Source organism: Corella eumyota, chromosome 7, assembly GCF_963082875.1.
Source record: "Corella eumyota chromosome 7, kaCorEumy4.1, whole genome shotgun sequence".
Lineage (NCBI taxonomy): Eukaryota > Metazoa > Chordata > Ascidiacea > Phlebobranchia > Corellidae > Corella > Corella eumyota.
In genome coordinates this window covers 11764434-11784895 of record NC_137496.1, presented here as the reverse complement: position 1 = coordinate 11784895, position 20462 = coordinate 11764434, and the positions used below count along the sequence as shown (strand labels likewise).

The 20462-nt window shown below is 31.5% G+C and overlaps 1 protein-coding gene across 1 annotated transcript in view; it reads right to left on the bottom strand.

The window, feature by feature from the left end:
- LOC145760435 (polycystin-1-like) overlaps positions 1-20155 on the bottom strand; it is a 59610-nt gene extending 39455 nt beyond the window's left edge. Inside the window, exons 1-35 of the mRNA XM_082574324.1 lie at positions 19994-20155; positions 19410-19564; positions 18847-18915; positions 18620-18691; positions 18382-18453; positions 16456-16527; positions 16051-16125; positions 15572-15741; positions 15008-15171; positions 14536-14655; positions 13967-14044; positions 13397-13512; positions 12860-12928; positions 12260-12420; positions 11041-11230; positions 10188-10320; positions 9701-9788; positions 9265-9380; positions 8654-8825; positions 8056-8171; positions 7696-7830; positions 7218-7354; positions 6468-6621; positions 5623-5881; positions 5078-5193; positions 4497-4619; positions 4243-4374; positions 3668-3811; positions 3071-3253; positions 2873-3001; positions 2325-2529; positions 1624-1865; positions 1256-1356; positions 951-1107; positions 367-544 (exon numbers count right to left, since the gene is read on the bottom strand). Coding sequence (XP_082430450.1) covers positions 367-544; positions 951-1107; positions 1256-1356; positions 1624-1865; positions 2325-2529; positions 2873-3001; positions 3071-3253; positions 3668-3811; positions 4243-4374; positions 4497-4619; positions 5078-5193; positions 5623-5881; positions 6468-6621; positions 7218-7354; positions 7696-7830; positions 8056-8171; positions 8654-8825; positions 9265-9380; positions 9701-9788; positions 10188-10320; positions 11041-11230; positions 12260-12420; positions 12860-12928; positions 13397-13512; positions 13967-14044; positions 14536-14655; positions 15008-15171; positions 15572-15741; positions 16051-16125; positions 16456-16527; positions 18382-18453; positions 18620-18691; positions 18847-18915; positions 19410-19564; positions 19994-20050 — 4660 coding nt within the window. The 5' untranslated portion in view covers positions 20051-20155. The remainder of the gene's footprint in view (positions 1-366; positions 545-950; positions 1108-1255; positions 1357-1623; positions 1866-2324; positions 2530-2872; positions 3002-3070; positions 3254-3667; positions 3812-4242; positions 4375-4496; positions 4620-5077; positions 5194-5622; positions 5882-6467; positions 6622-7217; positions 7355-7695; positions 7831-8055; positions 8172-8653; positions 8826-9264; positions 9381-9700; positions 9789-10187; positions 10321-11040; positions 11231-12259; positions 12421-12859; positions 12929-13396; positions 13513-13966; positions 14045-14535; positions 14656-15007; positions 15172-15571; positions 15742-16050; positions 16126-16455; positions 16528-18381; positions 18454-18619; positions 18692-18846; positions 18916-19409; positions 19565-19993) is intronic.
- Positions 20156-20462: the final 307 nt, after the last annotated feature.

The following is a 20462-nucleotide window of genomic DNA, read 5'->3' as shown; positions in this document are numbered from 1 at the left end:
TATGTTTAAATAGAGTAAAAAATATAACTTTTTTTTATCCTCGATGTGGGAAGGTTGAGTAACCCAAACATGGAGTAACATCAGTTACCCCGACCCAGTCTCAAGTTGACTTTGGCAGTTTGTAATATTATAGAATATCATTGCCCGATAGTCAAGCTGCTGTTGGCTTAGCAGAAGTTTATACCATTTATAGTGCCTTACTCAAGGGCGCAACAGTATGAGATCCCTTGGGGATCAAACCCAGGACCTCATGTAGTGTAGGAAGTGTTCTTACCACTACACCATGCTGCAGTCTTTATGTTGTTTAAATATAGTTTAGAAAAATAAAAAAAAAATTTCAAATATTTTTGCATCAAAATTTTTCACCTGAAACGGAATATTGAACTACAGTGCTTCCATCACCAAACTCTAGGTAAACCTGCACATTAGTTCCCCCTATACTGGGTGTTGTTGTAAAATTAATAGGAAGCCCTGTTTTAATAACTGGCACAGATGTGGATAGACTGAATATTGGGATTGGTTTTTGGACACAAATTGTAAAGTTCTGAAATGTAAAAATAAATTTAGTTATCAGTAATTTAACAAATAATATATATTTAAATTTAGACGATTTAAAATTCTATTTTGAAAAACGTTGTTCAATTGATGTGGCAAGGTTGACCTTACAGTCTAAACATAGAGTAACATCCGTTACTCCGACCCAGTTTCGAGTTGACTCAAGCAGTTTGGGATATTATAGATTATAATTGCCCGATAATTAAGCTGCTGATTAAGTGTTGGCTCAGCAGAAGTTTATAGCGCCTAAACTCAAGGCCGCTACAGCATGAGAGCAGTGGGGATCAAACCCAGAACCTCATGTAGTAAAATGTTCCAACCACTACACCACACTGCTGTCTTTTAAAATAAGAATTTAAATAACTTTAAAAACCATAAACATCTGATTCACTTACTTTTTCAGTGAAACGAGTTGTCCTTATACTAGTCACCCTCACAGTAGATAGAAAGTCCTCATCAGTAGTAAATGTGTGAGTAATATTATTGTCCCCTGTTATCGTTGGTTCTGTTATCCCATCTCGAAAGTCCCAATCAAACTTAAATAAATCAACCCTAAAAAATATTTTTGTTAGCTTAAAATTTGAAATTAAAAAATAAAATTAAAAAAACAAGGAAAAAAATGATAAAATTTTTTTTTAAATTTAGTAAAAGTACGGGTAAAAAAAATTTTAAGACAATTTTAAATAATATTGAGGATAACCTGTTGGTTGGCATAACAGCTTGAAACAGAACTGAAACATTAGTCTCCGAGCAGCCTTGCGGAAACTCCACAGATTCAATTTGAAGCTCAAAAACATGAATCTAAAAAAAAATCAAAATTTTATTCAATTTCACAAAAATAGTTGTTTCAAAAATTTTCCTAATTGCAAATTTTTTATTTAAAAATATCCCAAAAATTGAGTTTATTTAAACTATACTAAAATAATTAATAATTTTTATATTCATATAAAAAGATTTCAAATAAAAAAGTTTATATGAAAGAAAGGCTGAGTCATGGTAACTGATCTTACTCTAACTTTAGATGTTACTCTAACTCTATAAAATATTTTGTAAAAAATAATTACAAACCTCTGTTACAACAGTTTCCTGAGAAATAGGATTCCGAACAGTAACAGTAACGTTATATCTCATTGGGTCAACAAACAGAACCGATCTTTGTGTCTGTGTAGTTAGGTTCTCAAACCCACTATCAGGTATTGCTTCCGTGTCAAAGTTGTAACTGATTTCTGTCGAATCGTAGTTGTTGACAGTGGTGGTGATCATCGTGTTTTCATTAAGCTCTGTTGGGCCATCCGTGGTCACTGTCAAACCTGAAAAAAAAAGATTAAATTGTGAAATTTTTGATAGACTTGTTAATTAAACCAGCAACATAATGTAGTGCTCAGAAAACTTGGCTTTACTACATGGGGTCAGGGGTTTGATTCTCACTGCTTTCATGTTGTAGTGCCCTTAAGTAAGGCGCTATAAATAGAACAAACCCCTGCTGAGCAAACACTTAATCAGCATCTTAATTATTGAGCAATTATAATCAATAATATTCCAAACTGCTAAAGTCAACTTGAGACTGGGTCGGAGTAACTGATGTTACTTTATGTTAAGTCATAAAGTTGTCCTTCCATTAATTTTAAGGCCTAAGAAAACATTATCAAATAGACCTTTAGTAAGCTACATAACTAAAATTTCATTTAAAACTAAGTTAAACATAATATGGTAATTAAAAAAATACTTCAGCGTTTAAATACTTGTATTAGTTTTATATTTAGACTTACCAGTAACTCTATGGTAAACTCTGATTAACTTCCAAGCATACAGCATACTAACTCCATTATCAGCTTCCACCGTCACATTATAAGTACCAATCCCCATGTAAGTATGACCCTCTACCTGGTTAGTTGATGTGACTGGGTCCACATCCTCACCCCAGTTAAATGTAAATTGGGTCTTGTAGCTACTGGGTGTAACAGTGGCCCGAAACTTGAATAAATTATTTGAAATTACAATATTGGTACACAATACACAAAATTAAAGTTAAGTGATAAATAGCAATCTTAATTTAGACTGTGCGGTCACTACAAGAGATCCTAAGTTTGATTCCCACTGCTCTCATGTTGTAGCGCCCTTAAGTAAGGCGCTATAAACGGTATAAACTCCTGCTAAGCCAGCACTTAATCACCAGCTTAATTATCGTGCAATTATAATCTTTAATATCCCAAACTGCCACAGGCAACTTGAGACTGGGTCAGACGACATGATGTTACTTTATGTTAAGGTCGTTGGGTCTACATTCCTACATTAAGAACAAATTTAAATTACTCACCTGTAACAGTTCCGCCACAGCGGGCACAAACCCACCATCTAATCCGACCTCAAGTGACGTCAAAACATCTCGGACATCGACCTCGCTACTCCGATCCTGGATATCATCATAATCATCCTCTACCACCACCTAGTGGACAAAAAATCGACTTAGTCAAAAAAACAAAAAAAAAATTTTAAAATATAAAAATATTTTTACCCTTATAGATTTGGCTCCAGAAACTGGAAAAGTTTTGTTGAAGAAGCTGCTGAGGATAACTTGATATTGCTGACCAGGAACGTTTGGAAACCCTGTATGAGGTTGAGTGAAAATAAGAGGGGTTTCAGGTCTTCCCTCAAAATACCAGGTCACTCTTACATCAATGTTCATATCAACATGGATCTGAAAAAAAAAAATTATTTTAAATTAAATTACCACTTGGCTTTACTGCATATAGTCCCGGGTTTAATTCTCACTGCTTCCACGCTGAATGTTCTATGTAAACACACTTTAAATATTAGTTACATCAACTAAGGTCAACTTCACGACCCAAACATAGAGTAACATTAGTTACTCCGACCCAGTCTCGAGTTGCCTTTGCCAGTTTGGGATAAAATTAATTATAATTCCCCGATAATTATGCTGCTGATCAAGTACTGGCTCAGCAGGAGTTTATACTGTTTATAGCGCCTTTCTCAAGGGCACTACTGCATGAGAGCAATGGGGATTGAACCCAAGACCATACATACATAATAAAACCAAGTTTTCCAACCACAACCTAAAACAAGTCCAGTATAACATAAGTTTTATAATAACCTCCATTCCAAACTGTTGAAGCATTCCACTTTGAATAAAGGTCGGGTTGCTGGAATCAAACGAGAATCCCGTTAAAAGATTTCTTTCCTCAACTAATAAGTTAATTGTTTGGTTCAACTCACTGACATGATTCTTAACAACCATCTGTGAATATATATTAAGAGATATCACTAATATTTAATTTCACATACTTGTTCATTTATTAAATTATTTTAAAACTTATTTTTTTTATTTGTTTATCCCTTATTTTGGATGAATAACTTCACCACCTAAACACAGAGTAACATCAGTTACCCCAACCCAGTCTTGAGTTGCCTGTGGCAGTTTGGGATATTATTGATTATAATTGCTCAATTATTAAACAACTGTTTAGGTATTAATTCAGCAGGAGTTCACACCGTTTAAAGCATTTTACTTAAAGGTGCTACAGCATGGGAGCAGTGAGAATCAAACCTAGGATCTCATGTTGTGGAGCCAAGTGTTCTAATAACTACACCACGAGATTGTTGATTTATCGATTTGATTTTTTTTTGTATATTTAAACGAATTAAATAAGTATAATAACTTGAAATCACCTTTATCTGATAAGTGGACGGTTTCCTGAACAAAACATTGTAAGTTTGTTGAACAACTTTAAACTTTTCCAGGTTATCAACAATCCACTCAGTTGTAACATTTGTTCCTGTTTCATACGAACTTTCAAATACCTGAGATTATTAATAAATAAATTCTTGTTCATAATATGAATAAAAAGTTGGTCTAATAGGAGGTTATATAAGACAGCAGTGGATTTAAGTAGGTAAAGTGCTCAGTACAACTGTATATATACCTGTGAAACACCAACTAATATCCTGGTCAATCCATCAGGTAATATCTTAATCCCTGTTATAGCTTCTTCAGTTATAATCCTTATCTGGGTACGGGAGGTACTGATGCCGTTACTACCTTCAATCTAATAAACAATACGTTTAATAATTTAATATTTGAAGTTTTTATAGGCATAAGGTTGTGGGTTTAATCCCCACTGCTCTCATGCTGTAGCACCCTTGAGTAAGGCATCATAAACGCTATAAATTCCTGCTTAGCCAGCACTTAACCAGTTAATTATTGGGCAATTATAATCAATAATATCCAAAACTAACAAAGACAACTTAAGACTGGGTCGAGGTAACTATGTTTAGATCGTAAAGTCGACCTTCGCACACCGACAATAAAGGTATATATTAAAAAAAATGTTTTTATTCCATTATAAGCTGCTGATTTAACTTATAAATATAGTATTTTAACCAGAAAAAATTGACTAAAAAATTAAAACTTTTTTTTAAATATTGGTTTAACACATTTAATTCAAATTATTTCTAATCAATCTATAATAAAACAATAAACTAAGATTGAACTTAATAGCCTTACCACAACAGTTGTGTTTCCAATGTTAGTAAAGTTGAAAGTCCTATTAGAAGTGTAAGTACACGATGTCTCAATAACACAGGTTGAATTCACAACCTCATCTCTACTAGCCGGTGTTTCTTAATAAGGAGAGTTAAAAATATTATTATTTCATTTAAGGGTAGGCAACCACAATGACAGGAACAATTACATTTAAAATTGTCAGAGTTTAAAACCTAGCTGAAGTATTAGTTTAGACAGAACCCTTGCCTTTACTACATAAGGTCCTAGGTTCAATCCTCACTGCTTTCATGTTGTAGCGCGCTGAGTAAGGTGCTATAAACGGTATAAACTTTTGCTGAGCCAGCACTTAACCAGCAGCATAGTTATAGGGCAATTATAATCTCTTTAATATCCCAAACTGGCAAAGTTAACTTGAGACTTAGTTGGGGTAACAAATGTTACTCTATGTTTAAGTGACGCATTCAACCTTTCCACATCGAGGATAAAGATATAAAAAATTAAATTAATAAAAACAGTTCCCATAATTTAAAGATAAATCCACAAACCTGATCCCTCCGAACTTAGAGTCCAATTCGTCATCGTGTTCTCCCCCCCTCCTATGATCTCAAACGATAAAGAAACTTCATCACCGAGTGCAACATACACTGTGTCCTGATCGTCGACGAACACCGATGGGTTTTGAAGAACTATTTCTTGGATCTCGTTACGAACACGAATTGTGCAGTTGACGGGTGGGTTTACTGCTTGGGTGTTTGAGATTGAATTGTTGGCATAAACTTGGTAGTTATATTCACCAGGATCATTCTATCAGTACAAAGAGAAAGTTTATATAAGTAAAGTTAAAAATAGAGTTAAAACAAAGGCAAAAAATATTTTTAAAATAAAAATTAAAAACATTTGTTAAAAATGTTACATTGATAATATTAAACTTAAATTTTACAAAACTTATTCAATAATCACTAAAATTTAAGTTAGTCCAAAAAAGTTATGCAAATACATTTTAAATATTAGCTACACCGACTAAGGTCAAGTTTAAGAGGTTATACTGTTTATAAGAGGTTATACTGTTTATAGCGCCTTTCTCAAGAGCACTAGTGCATGATAGCAGTGGGGATTGAACCCAAGACCATACATGGTAAAACCAAGCTTAAGCTCATTTAATAATAACCTAATTTTAAGTTAGTCCAAAATAGGTTAAAAATTTTGAATCAATTTATATGTAAATATAAACTGAAATTTTTATCATTTAAAAACATAAGTTTATTAAACTTAATCACCTAAATTGTTTTATACTTTACTTTTTTTAAATTAACGCAAATTTTACCCATATTTAATACTATTTTATAATTTTTATACAAAAATAATAATAAGAATGATAAAACAAATTAACCTGTTTCATGAATTTAGATTGAAGGTTAGTTATTGAAGGTTGGCTATAATGAACTCTTATACTGCACCACAGAGATCTCAACCAACTGTGAGGAGTACTTCCACTTAATGTTGAAGGGTCACCTGATTCAAATAACATTGCATCCTGTCTCCAACTAAAAACATTAAATATTTAAATAAAAAAAAATTTAAAAATTATAGTATGACTTTTAACTAAGGATTTTTTTTTATATCTTTATCTTTAATGTAGAAAGTTGAATGCGCAACTTAAACATAGAGTAACATTAGTTACCTGACCCAGTCTTAAGTTGCCTGTGGCAGTTTGGGATATAATAGATTATAGTTGTTCAAAAATTTGCTGCTAATTAGGTGCTGGCTCAGCAGGAGTTTATACCGTTTATAAAACCTTACGCAGGGGAGGCTAAAGCATGAAACCAGTGGGAATTGAACCCACAACCTCATGTGATGAAGCAAGTGTTTTAACCACTTACTACACCATGTGTCGGTAGCTAAGTGTAACTTTACAGTCTAATTATAAAATGATTTATTTCTAACTATGTACAACATAGATTACTAAGAATTAAGTAAAAACTTGTGCCTTTAAACATCAATTTTTTAACTGGCTTTTAGTATTATAAACACCATAAAAAATAGCATTTTTGCAGGCTTAAATACTACCACTACCATAAAAAAATATCAAAACTATAAAATTTTGGTAATATACAATAAACAAATAAATAAATTTAAGTACCGGCTCAGATTGCTTTCCAAACATTTTAACTTTAAGATTGAAGGATTGTTGGTGAAATTACCGATGGATTTGTAAGAATCAAATCCAATCGCTATGACATCATTCTCTTCAACTTCAATTCCATCTTCTATTGTTAACTTTATATAGAAAATAAATTTGAGAAAACTTTTAAATAAATTTAGTTTAGTTTAAAATAATAAAACAACTTTAAACTGGGTAACTTTGATTACAGCAGAATTTTGTAGGGGTTAGAATACTTAGCTTTACCACATGAGGTCCTGGGTTTAATCCCCACTGCTCTCATGCTGTAGAGCTCCTGAGTAAGGTGTATAAACGGTACGAACTCCTGCTAAGCCAGGGTTCGGGGTAACTGTTGTTACTCTATGTTTAGGTCGTTAAGTCAACCTTCCCACATCAAGAATAATTATAATAAAAATTTGTAAAAATCTTGAATAATTATAATAAAACATCAACTTACATGGTTCAACATAAGTTCATTATCAATTTCAATATTATAACTTTTAACTAAGCTATATTCTGGTATGCCGGCACTGTGGGTTAGTGGTATGTTTGAAATGTCTTCATTATACCAGTTACATGGAGATACTTGCTCCTAAAACATAAGAAAGATGTCACATTTAAAAAAATATGTAATTTTTAAAGTTTAAAGTTTTGTTATAAAATCATTTGCTACGCCATAGTATGTATGTAAAGCAGAATTTAAAAAAAAATTGAAAAATTTAACCCCTATACAAAGGTTTGATTGGCCCCCAACTAAACAGAGATTTACCCCAAGTTACTTATATAACCACCTCTCTAAAACAGGGTTTCAACTCACCCTGCAATTGGGGCTGTAGGGGCAATATTTTAGTCCATCATCACACTGTGTAGGTTGGTAGGAGGAACAACTGTTTGCACTACATGAGCTATAAGCTGTGGGGTGCGAAGTACAACCTAAAATAATTAAACAAATTCTATACTTGAAATGTTCTTGTTTAAATATTTAGAATTGGCAGTGTTATACAGCATCAAAGGCACTGAGTTGGATTCCCACTGCTTCTATGTTAAAGTGTCTAGATAAAAGGTTAAAAGTAATTACTGACATGAATACTTGAGAAGACAATATGGGTAAAAACTTTTAGATTTAGTCTAAAACGCCATAAATTGGCTTTACTACAGTAAGTCTTGAGTTTAAATCCAACCTCTCCCATGCTTAAGTGCCATTAAGTAAAACACAATATTAAACTTATTTTAAGCCAGCACTTAGTCTTAATTATCTGACAATTATAATCACTTATATTTAAAACTGCCAAAGTCAACTTGGTACTGGGTCAGAGTAACAAATAGAACTCTATGTTTAGGTTGTGAAGTCAACCTCCCACATTGAGAATAAATAAATATAAGAATATAAATTATTGTGTTTATAAACAGCTCACCCGGATGAATAAGGTTTTCTGATGACAAACAAGTTGGCCGATAAATCCTAAAGCTGAAATTAGTTAAAAGTTCACCAATAGCAGAAGTTGTTGGGTTGCTGGTGATTGCTTCAAACCGATTGATTTTTCCACTCCTAGTAATCCACAAACCAGGGAAAAGTAGAGTGTAGCGCTGGTGTAAAGGTGAAAATTAAAAACACAAGAAATATTAAAATAGGATATGTTTTAATATGTTAAAGTGACTATGGAATTGAAATCAGGTTGTGGGTTTGATCCCCACTGCTGTAGGGCCATTGAGTTGGGCGCTATAAATAGTATGAACTCCTGCTGAGCCAGCACTTAATCAGCAGCTTAATCACTGGGCAATTATAATCTATAATATCCCAAACTGCCACAGGCAACTCAAGACTGGGTTGGTGTAACTGATGTTTAGTTTGCCAGCACTAAAAGTTATTAAGTTAATGTCACCAAACAATTTAAAGCGCACACGTTAAAAAATCTTTTATATTTTTTAACTTCAAACCGTGGTATCCAAGTTGAAAAATAACATAATTAACAAAAAAATAAACCTTAGAATTAAATCTTTATTTAATAAAAAACAAAATACAAACTTTATGGATAATAGTTGGAGCATAATCTTCATCAATCGTTGCATTCTTGTAATTCACTGAGTTGGATTCAAACTCCATAACTCCAGCACTGTAATGTTGAGGTGGATTCAACTTATCTGTGACAAATAAAATAGGGTTTTAATGATTTAATCTTTTTTGTTTATCTTTATCCTCGATGTGGGAAGGTCGACTTCACGGCCTAAACATAGAGTAATATCAGTTACTCCAACCCATTCTCGAGTTGCCTGTGGCAGTTTGGAATATTATTGATTATAATTGCCCGATAATTAAGCTGCTGATTAAGTGCTGGCTCAGCAAGAGTTCATCTGTTTATAGTATCTTACTTAAAGGCACTACAGCATAAGAGCAGTTGGAATTAAACCCAGGATCTTGAATAAAATTATAGATTTAAAAAAAGTTAACTTTAAAATTTTACCTGGCGATGTGAACTGGCAAACATAAGGATAGACATCTGAACAATTTGTGTTCACCCACAACCCACTTGTGTTAAGGTAAACACAATCCTGAAACAGAACATAAATATAATTATTGATGCATTTTATTTGTTGTAATATGGTCACAATTTCAATATATGCCCTAAAAAATACCGAAGCACCACAAACAGCAATTTTTTATTTTTTAAATTGGATATATAACATATATATATATATATTACGAATGGTACAATGTTTCAATTGTTTAATTACACAATTTTTGGAGGTTATAAGTTTAATTCCCGCTGCTACAAAAACATTGTAATATACACCATAAAAGAAGATTCTAAATCAAAAAAAATAAATTGTATAAAAGAATGTATTTCAAATTTACACAACCGGGGTTTAAATATATATAAGTCTAACTTTATTAGCTTATAAGAATACAAATCAGGACTTTAGCATAATTTCAACCAACTCTTAACTTACATAGAAATAGTTAAAGGGATAAGTTTGGTGAAGACTTTCTGCTGCCCATGGTTGAAATTGGTTCAAACCAAAGCCATTCACATACATGAAGGTTCCTTCTAATTGTTTGTCACTCAATCCTATCCAGTATTTACTAAAGTACAAAAAAATGTTTAACTATTCACTTTTTTTTGTATATATCTTTATCATCGATGTGGGAAAGTCGAATGCGCAACTTAAACATAGAGTAACATCAGTTACTCCAACCCAGTCTCGAGTTGCCTTTGGCAGTTTGGGATATTATAGATTATAATTGGGTGATAATTATACTGCTGATTAAGTGCTGGCTCAGCAGGAGTTCATACCGTTTATTATTCGGTAATATGAGCAAAAACCAAAATTTATAGTAAAAAAATGACAAAAAAAATAGTGAGCCAAAATATTTAAACAAAAATGCAAACACACCGAAACTTAAAACATGCTTCAAAAAAAATAAAAAAAGGAAAAAAAAAACACCAAAAATAATAAACACCCAAATTCAACTTACCATTTAACAAGCAGAAACTATTAAAAATAAAATATTAGTTAATCTAGAAAGCTAAACAAAACCAACTAAGTTAAGAAACAAAAAAATTTAAATTTAATTACTTTTTATCTAAATTGATCGGTAGTTTCCAATATTATATAATCTCTCAAATTGTTAATTTCGTTTAAAAGTTAATTTTTATATAAAAAAACTCTTAATTCTATATTAAATCTAGTAACTATTTCTACATAAAAAGTAAAATCAAACTATATTTAACAAACAGTTTTAAAAATCTATTGTAAAACTACCCAAAATAAACTTTAAATTTTTTATCGTTTATAAACCTACCCAGATAGTGAAGTTGAAACATTGTTTAGTAAAAAGTTCTGGACGAGATTTGAACCCACCACAGCGAGGTCACCAGCCTGGTTTTGACAATTTGTGCGCGCAGTCTCCCAGTTCAATCCCTGGTGGTAGACTTTGTAACAAATACGTTTTGAAGCAAAGTAGTGCGATCCCGTCGGACAAAAAGATTCATCTGTAACATCATAAAGAATATTTTATAATACACCAAATATTTAAATTCTACAGATAATGATATAACATTTTTTTTTATATATCTTTATCCTCGATGTGGGAAGGTCGAATGCACAACTTAAACATAGAGTAACATCAGTTACTCCGACCCAGTCTTGAGTTATTATTGGTAGTTTGGGATATTATAGATTATAATTGCCCGATAATTAAACTGATGATAAAGTGCTGGCTTAGCAGGAGTTCATACCATTTATTGCGTCTTACTCAAAGGCGCTAGCTACAGCATGAGATTACTGGGCATTAAACCCAGAACCTCATGTAGTGTAGAAAGTCTTTTCCTAAATTGAAGAGAGAAAGAGTGTAATGATGATGATGATGTTCCAGTCTTCTATATATCAAACAAGTGAACTAAATAAGTGATGGGCTATCCCCACAGTAATTCTAATTTTGCCCTTACACCCTGTATAAAGTTATCATGCCATTTGTGGTGCCTAATACTTTTAAAGGCAACTTAACAAAAAAAATCTAATTTGATTTTAATTTTTAAATTATTTAAACAAACTACATTCTTAAAAGCTTTTTTCAGAAAAGAGTAAGGCTGAGTCGGGTTTAATTTTATAAACCTAACTTTTGTTATAAATGAGTTAATAAAACGGCAATATTATCAGATTACTAATAATCAAAACTGGGCTAATGCAACAAAAGAATCGGCAGCGTGGTGGTAAGAACACTTGCTACACTACACATGAGGTCCTGGGTTCAATTCCCACTGTTCTCATGCTGTAGCGCCCTTAAGTAAAGCGCTTTAAACGGTATGAACTCCTGCTAAGCCAGCACTTAATCAGCAGCATAATTATTGGACAATTATAATCTATAATATCCCAAACTGCTAAAGTCAACTCAAAACTGGGTCGTTTATGTCGCGCTTTCGACTTTCCCACATCGAGGATAAAGATATACATATACAAAAATAAGTTAATACGTGAAAAGACTGTTCATATTTCATTGAGGAAAAATTAATAAATCTTACCTTGAATACTATCACCCCCATCCTTGGAAAGTGACCAAATCAGAGTGGGGTTTGAACCTTTGACTAACCCTACTTCAACCTGGGGCTCCTCACCGGGACTTACTTCAGCGGGGCATTGAACACTCAACCCCTGTACTGGTTCCTCCACCTTGATGGTCATACTGGAATGTAATTTTTAAGTTGTAAGTACAGAGTATTAAAAATATTTTGTGTTTTTATCCTCAATCTGGGAAAGTCGAATGCGCAACTTAAACATAGAGTAACATCAGTTACCCCGACCCAGTCTCGAGTTGCCTGTAGCAGTTTGGAATATTATAGATAATAATTGCCTGATAATTAAGCTGCTAATTAAGTGTTGGCTCAGCAGAAGTTTGTAAGGTTTTAAATAGCCTTACTCAAGAGAGCTAAAGCATAAGAGCAGTGGGAATCGAAACCAAGTGTTCTGACCAGCGTTAAAAATACAAAAAGTTGGCGTCCCCAGTAACTTTTATTTAAATTTGTTTTCCTTTTGAATACACTAACTCTAACCTTATATTATTTAAACCACCTAATGAATCTGGTGCCAAGTGCATTAACATAAGGAATAGAAAACAAACTTACACAAAAGTCTCACTTCCCAATCCATTCATTGCAACTACAGTGACCATATATTCCCCACTGGCAAAAAACCTAAAAACAAAAAAAAGTTTAGTTCAATAACAATTAAAAATACATTTCATTTAAAATAAACAACTCAGAATATGAAATATTTCTCAACATGGTTGTATAAGCCTTTTAAATTTAACGTAGCAAGTATGTCCTCTTACATGAGGTTCTAGGTTTGATTCCATTTGCTTTATTGCCAAAGTCCCTAAAATACAGCCAAACCCAGTTTTAAGTTAACTTTGGCAGTTTGGGATATGAGCCTATAGAATATAATTGCACAATAGTTATGCTGCTGATCAAGTGTTGGCTTAGCAGGAGTTTATGCGGTTTATAGTGCCTTACTCATGGGTGCTACAGCATGAGAGCAGTGGAGGTCGAACCTACGACCTCATGTGGTGTAGCAAAGGTTCTGACCACTACACCACGCTGCTGGTTAACTTTAAGATTGATACCAACATTTAAAAAAAAAAAACAAACATAAAATAAGTAAACCTGTGTTGAACAGTTTGGGACTTGGTTGCAATGATAACAGTGGTGTCCCTGTCGTTAAAATTCCACATAAAATCCAGTGGGATGTCTTCTTGTTGTAAAGTAAGAGTTAACTCAATCTTAAAAATATATTTAAAATTTAGATTTTACATCAGCACTGAATTTTATCTAATACTCGAAAAATCATGTTTTTATAGCATTTTTTTTGTATATATCTTTATCCTCGATGTGGGAAGTTTAAATGCACGGCCTAAACATAGAATAACATCAGTTACCCCGACCCAGTCTCGAGTTGCCTGTGGCAGTTTGGGATATTATAGATTATAATTGCTCGATAATTATACTGCTGATTAAGTGCTGGCTCAGCAGGAGTTTATACCATTTATAACACCTTACTCAAGTGCGCTAGAGCATGAGATCAGTAAGAATTAAACCCACAACCTAATGGTGGTGTAGCAAGCGTTCTTATCACTACACCACGCTGCTGGAGTTTGTATAGTGCCTTATTCAAAGACGATACAGCATGAGATCACTAGCTGCTAATTTTAGTAATAATTAAATTAAAACTTTTACCTCTTCATAAACAGAGTAGATTCTCAAACCACTGAAACTGATTTGTGGGGAGGCATGGAATATAGAATCACCAACAACCTGAAGTTCAAAGTAATTTAAATTAATAAAAAGATTGTATTTAGTAATAATATAATAATCCTATAGTTGTATACAGTTGTAATGCCCATGGGAAAATTAATTTTACAATAAGGCCATTTTTTAACATCACTTCAAAAGTTGGTCAAAGTTTTAAAGTTAAAGTTATGAAAATGTCAGTATGGCATAAAAATGCTTATTGGGGCCAAAACTGGTATTTGCTCATAAACCATTTAACCCAATGAACACAAGTTCAAAATTTTTGTAATGACAATTAAATAAAATTTTAAAGGCCATTTTCCATAAAAGAGTAAGAGTAAAAAAAGCGAGTAAAAAGAAGGATAATATGAAATGTCTTATTAAGTATTGTTTTCAGTGACAGTAATCCATTAAAATTCGAATGTAAATAGACACCAAGTTAACAATAAACTTGGTATAACTTGACACTGGGTAAAGGGATCCTTATTGTTTGATAAAGCTTAATAAAAACCCACCTGTCTTCCACAAGCAGTAGTAGCTCCAGTAGTACAAGCTTGCATGCATAAACCCCATTCTGTTTGATTCCTATTATAAACAAAACCTTCACTGTCTTTCCTTCCACATAAACAAGATTGCTGTAGACATAACATGTTACAATTACTTTTATGTTTTTTTTTTTGTGGGCCATGTTTTGATGACAAAACTTGGTTTTACTGCATGAGATCTTGGGTTTGATCCCGACTGCTTCCATGTTATAACAGACTTAATTAAGAAGCTATAAACAGCATAAACCCCTGCTGAGCCAACACTTAATCAGCAGCTTAATTATTGCACAATTATAATCTATAATATCCTAAACTGCTGGAGTCAACTCGAGACTGGGTTGGGTAACAGTTGTTACTCTATGTTTAGGTCGCGCATTCGACTTTCCACATTTAAAAATGTATTTGGTATACTAAAAAACAAATATTTAAATCAGCAAATCACCTCATTAGGAAGATATAGCCCATAATAAAATCCCTTAGTGAAGCAAATGGTCGAGCAATTAGATTGACTTTCAACCAAACTATCGTTCAAGTTCGTGTATTCCCACACTATAAATATCTTCTCATTTGTTGAATCATTTTTCGTGCATGAAATATATGAGTCAGCTAAAATAGAAATTAATTAGGTCAAAATGTTAATATTTTAAATTTGTTTTTAAGCAATTCTTGGTGTTTAAAGGTCGACTACACAGACTAAACATAGAGTAACAACAGTTACACTGACCCAGTCTTAAGTTGTCTGTGTCAGTTTGGGATATACTGACTTAGCAGGAGTTCATACTGTTTATAGCGCCTTACTCAAGGGCACTACAGCATGAGAGCAGTTGGGGATCAAACCCAGAACCTCATGTAGCTAAAATAAGTATTCTAACAACTACACAATAATTAGTATATTACAGAACTTTCATGTTAATAGCAGAAGAAGCAAAGCCAAAAATACTTAAAGATTACAATTTTACAAACTGTCCACAGTAGGAATCAAACCCAGAACCTCAAACATACTCACCGCATCTTGCCAAGGACAAATCCACATTTAAAAGCTGTTGATTGTAAGCTGTGGACGGCGTTTCACAAACAACTAATGTGAGGTCGCTTACTGTCGCCTGATTGGCTCGTATCCAATTTTGTAGCCATGACAACTGACAGTTGCACAACCAGGGGTTGCCTAGCAACGATCTAGAAAAAAATAATAAAACAATAAATTTCAAAAATAAAAAAATGTCAAAAATAGGTTAATTAATAAGAAATATTAAGTTTTAAAATAAAAGTATTTTGTAATAATAGCTCTTCAAATTCACAATCCCCACTTGAACATTAAAGTTTTGAATTTAAAAACAATTTTTTGAATTAAACAAGGGTGCTTGTAATAACTATAAGAGGGCTTGAAACTTAAACAAAATTAAATTGAAATATTTATAAAATTGTGTTTTGAAATATTTAGACTTTCTGTTAACAAACAAAATAAAAAACTTAACATAAACTCACAAATTGGAAACTTGAGATAAAAATCCATTTAATGTTTCTTCATTTAAGATTGTAAGTTCGTTGTTTTGTAAGTTTCTAAAAATATTTTTAATTAAAATCTTAATTATTTGTTTTTAGGTAATATTATAAAAAATAGCAAATCTAATAAACAAATATCTAATTTCAAGACATGCAAAAGTATGTAAAACCAATTTAATTTCTAAACTATTACCAATATAATTATTATTATAACTTCACCTATATACTAAATTTGCATAGAAGGAGCAAATTTTAAATGACAAAACCAAACAAATAAGCTTATACGACATCGTTGGGACTCAAACCCTGAACCTTATGACTGGGACCCAATAACATAAACAGTATGTAACACTACTTAAACATAACTTAAAAAACTTAAAAACTTACAGAATATCGAGAGGTGTGCCAGTAGGTAGTAGTTGTGAAGGTAGTGAAGTTATATTGTTGTCATTCAAATGTCTAAAATAAAATTAAATTTAAGTTTAAGTTTATTTTAACCATTGGCATTAATTAAATAATAATCTAAGCTGTAGGGCCTTAAAAAAAGTACTGTAAACAGTAGAAAAATCTGTCAAACCATAACCAATCAGCAGGGGAATTATCATGCATTTATAATCAATAATATCCTAAACTGCTAAATGTAACTTGAGACTAAGTTGGGGTAACAATTGTTACTCTATGTTCAGGCCATTAAAACAGCCTTTTACATCGAGGATTAAGATATACAAAAAAAAGTTAAAAAACAAAGTTTTCAAGATTTGTTTTGTTCTAGTAAAAAGCTCCTCAAAGGAAACCAAATGAACGAGATTTTATGGTGAATGACAATGTATAGTTATAAAAACAAACCATGTATTCCATTATTAAGATTATTATATTTATATTTAACTAAACCAAGAAAAATAGAATAGCAAAGTTTAACACAAATAAAAATTAAACAATTTAAATAAAACCCATTTTACACAAAAATTTATAAATAAAAATATAATTAAGTATTTCAAAAACAAACACTTTATACAATGTAGCCAATTAACTTTTAAGTAAGTGTTAATAGCATGGTAATATAAAACTTTAAAGTTTAATAAAATATGTTCTAGTAAAAGTAAAGTTGATTTAGGGGCCAACTTTATTGTGCTCTAAACCCTGCTATAAATACAAAGCTACTAAATAAACATTGTCCTATTGTTGTCATTATTCACTGCTTAAATTAAAAGCTTGGAAAATGTGAGTTTACTTTCTTTATAATGTTTTTAATTTCAACATTTAAACTTTGGTTGTAGGACTATTATTTTTATGAATAAAAATTTACTGATTTTTAAAACTTAAAATGAATTACCAAATGCTATGAAGCTCAAGGGTTAATATTTATCTTTATAAGTGTACATATATAAGTTCCCATATTAAAGGCATTTAAAATAAAAGAAAATATCATTTGGTAATTGTAATGTAAAGATAAATTATCATAAGCAAATATTGATTGCAAATTTGCAACTATTTTACAACAATTAAAAGCTTGAACACACAGTAGGCATATGACAAACACAAATAATTAATTAACCAAAAAATAGAGTTTTTACTCAAAAATTGTCGAAAATCTCACTAAAATTTCACAGATTTTGTACAATTTTGTAACGACCTTGAGTAAGCTTACACAAATATTTATCGTTAAAAATTAATAAATAACCTCGGACGAACAGATGTTACACTTCCTATAAACCAACAAATTCATCCACCAACAAACAAAGTGTTAAAATTGTGAAACAAAGCATATCAAATTACTACCCAACAAAATAAGGTTATCATGTTACTCAATGATAGGTAAAGCTGTGAAGTAACAACACTGGTTTAATGTTTTTATTGTTAAGCTTCCCTTTCTTACAACAGAAACACTTAGTTGTATTGTTACAAGGTGTGAAATGTGGTGTAAGGAATATTAAGTTACTATTTAAAATGTACAATACATCATTGAGTACCCAATATTAAAAATACTTATTTACAAGACTCTGATATATAACTTTTAAAAATCATAAATATATCTCGAAATATTAAATATTTTTTGTGCCCATTTAACACAGCTTAACTGATGAAAAAGTGACAATTATATTAATACCCAACTTTATTTATATATTTATCCTCATTCCTCAATGTGGGAAGGTCGACTTCACGACCTAACCATAGAGCAATAATTGTTACTCCGACCCAGTCTCGAGTTGCCTGTGGCGGTTTTGGATATTATAGATTATAATTACCCGATAAATATGCTGCTGATTTTTAACCTTATGCCTAGTTCTAATATCTGTAAAATATATTACTTACAGTTCTCTGAGATTTGATAAATCCTTGAAAATGTTCGCTGGAATTGTTTTGATTTGGTTGTTGGCCAAGTTTCTAAACATATTAACATTTATATTAGGATTTAAAATATATTATTATTTGATATAAGATATTCTTAGTAAGTGCCAACAAAGTATTGACAAAATTACACATTTTTAAAGTTTACACTTTAAAATTGTATTTGATAAAAATGAAAGAGAATCAAAAAATTAAAACTTACAAAACTTCAAGATTTGACATTCCTTGAAAAGTGGATGACGATAAACTTTTAATATTATTGTGACTCAAATCCCTGTGTAAAATAAATAAAAAAGTAACTTAGAAAAATAATAAAAAATAATTTAAAACTATATTTCTTAAAAAGTTAACATTATTTAAAGTAAAATAATAACTGTATATAAAGATTTTGGGTTAATTAATTGATTAAAAATTACTAATTTAACTTACAATTCTATAACAATGTAATTGTTTGAAGCCACCACCTCAACTGAAGTTATTTCGTTATTGCTTAAATTTCTAAATAAAAAGATTAATTAAAATTAATTAAAACATATATACTTGTAATTTAAAATATAGATGAAAGTCTGTGTATTATGGTGATACATTAATTTAAATAATAATTTTGTATAATATGCAATTTTAAGGATGCCCTAACTTTATGATTACATCTAAAATCAGATAAATGATCAATTTTAAGATTTAAACCAATCATGAGCTTATTATTTACATTTTTCCTATTAGTTATCCTTAATTTAGGAAGGTCGACTTCACCACCTAATCATAAAGTAACATCAGTTACCCTAACCCAGTCTCGAGTTGCCGGTGGCAGTTTGGTAAATTATTGATTATAATTGCTCGATAATTAAGCTGCTGATTGGTTTTTGGATCATCACGTTTATAACGCCTTACTTAAAACCAATACAGATTAAGAGCAGTGGGAATTAAACCCAGGATCTACTGTAGTTAAACCAAGTGTGCTAACCACTACACCACTATATTGTATAACTTACATCCAGGATGCTGGAACGCCTTGGATTTCAATCGCTGATACAAGGTTTAAAGAAGAACAATTAACATAACAAGCTTGGTTCATTCCACTTATGCTCGTTGTTAAATTTCGTCCACTACATGAACATGGAGCTGGGCAGTTACTTGTACACGAACCCTGAATATAAGATTTGAAGTTTAATAAAAACTATCAAGTTTAGTTAATAAACAGATAATCCACATAAGTGCATAAAACAAGACTGGTAGAAATATAAAATGGACGTTATATATAAAAAAATAAATGTGTAAATTTTGTTTAGTATTTATTGATTTTGTGTGCTGTATCTACACTACATGAGGTCGTGTGCTCAATCCTCACTGCTCCCATGCTGTAGCGACCTTGAGTAATGCTCTATAAACGATATAAATTCCTGCTGAGCCAGCACTTAATCAGCAGTATAATTATCAGGCAAATGTAATCTATAATATCCCAAACTGTCAAAGGCAACTCGAGACTGGGTTGGGTTAACTGATGTTACTCTATGTTTAGGTCGTGAACTCGACCTTTCCACATCAAAGATAAAGATATCAAAAAACAAATATGAACCTGTGCTGCAGTGAAAAGCACAACGATAAAAAATAATATTTCCAAATACGAAGACATCGCAAAATTTTTGAAGAATTTGGTGAAAATGTTTTTAATCCTTTCTTCTTACATTTCAAGAATTTTTCATATTTTCCGCAAAATTTAAATTTTTCTTAATTTAAAATAACAAGCTAAATAAAAAAACATTTTAAATTAAGTTTAATTTAAAAAAAAACATATTTAAATATTCCGCTATTAAATTAACCAATAAATATACATAAATACTAAATGTTCTCCTATTTTTTAAAATTAAAAATTGTTATTCAACGTTGTAGAAGTGTTTTACGTTATGTACGTTTCTCTGTAAGAGACACTTGACTGCCTAAGTAAACATTTAAACACTGTAGCCCAGAGTTGCCAAAACATATTAAATATTAGCAAAATATTGGCCCAACTTATAAAAAATGTAAATAAAACGAAAAACAGAATT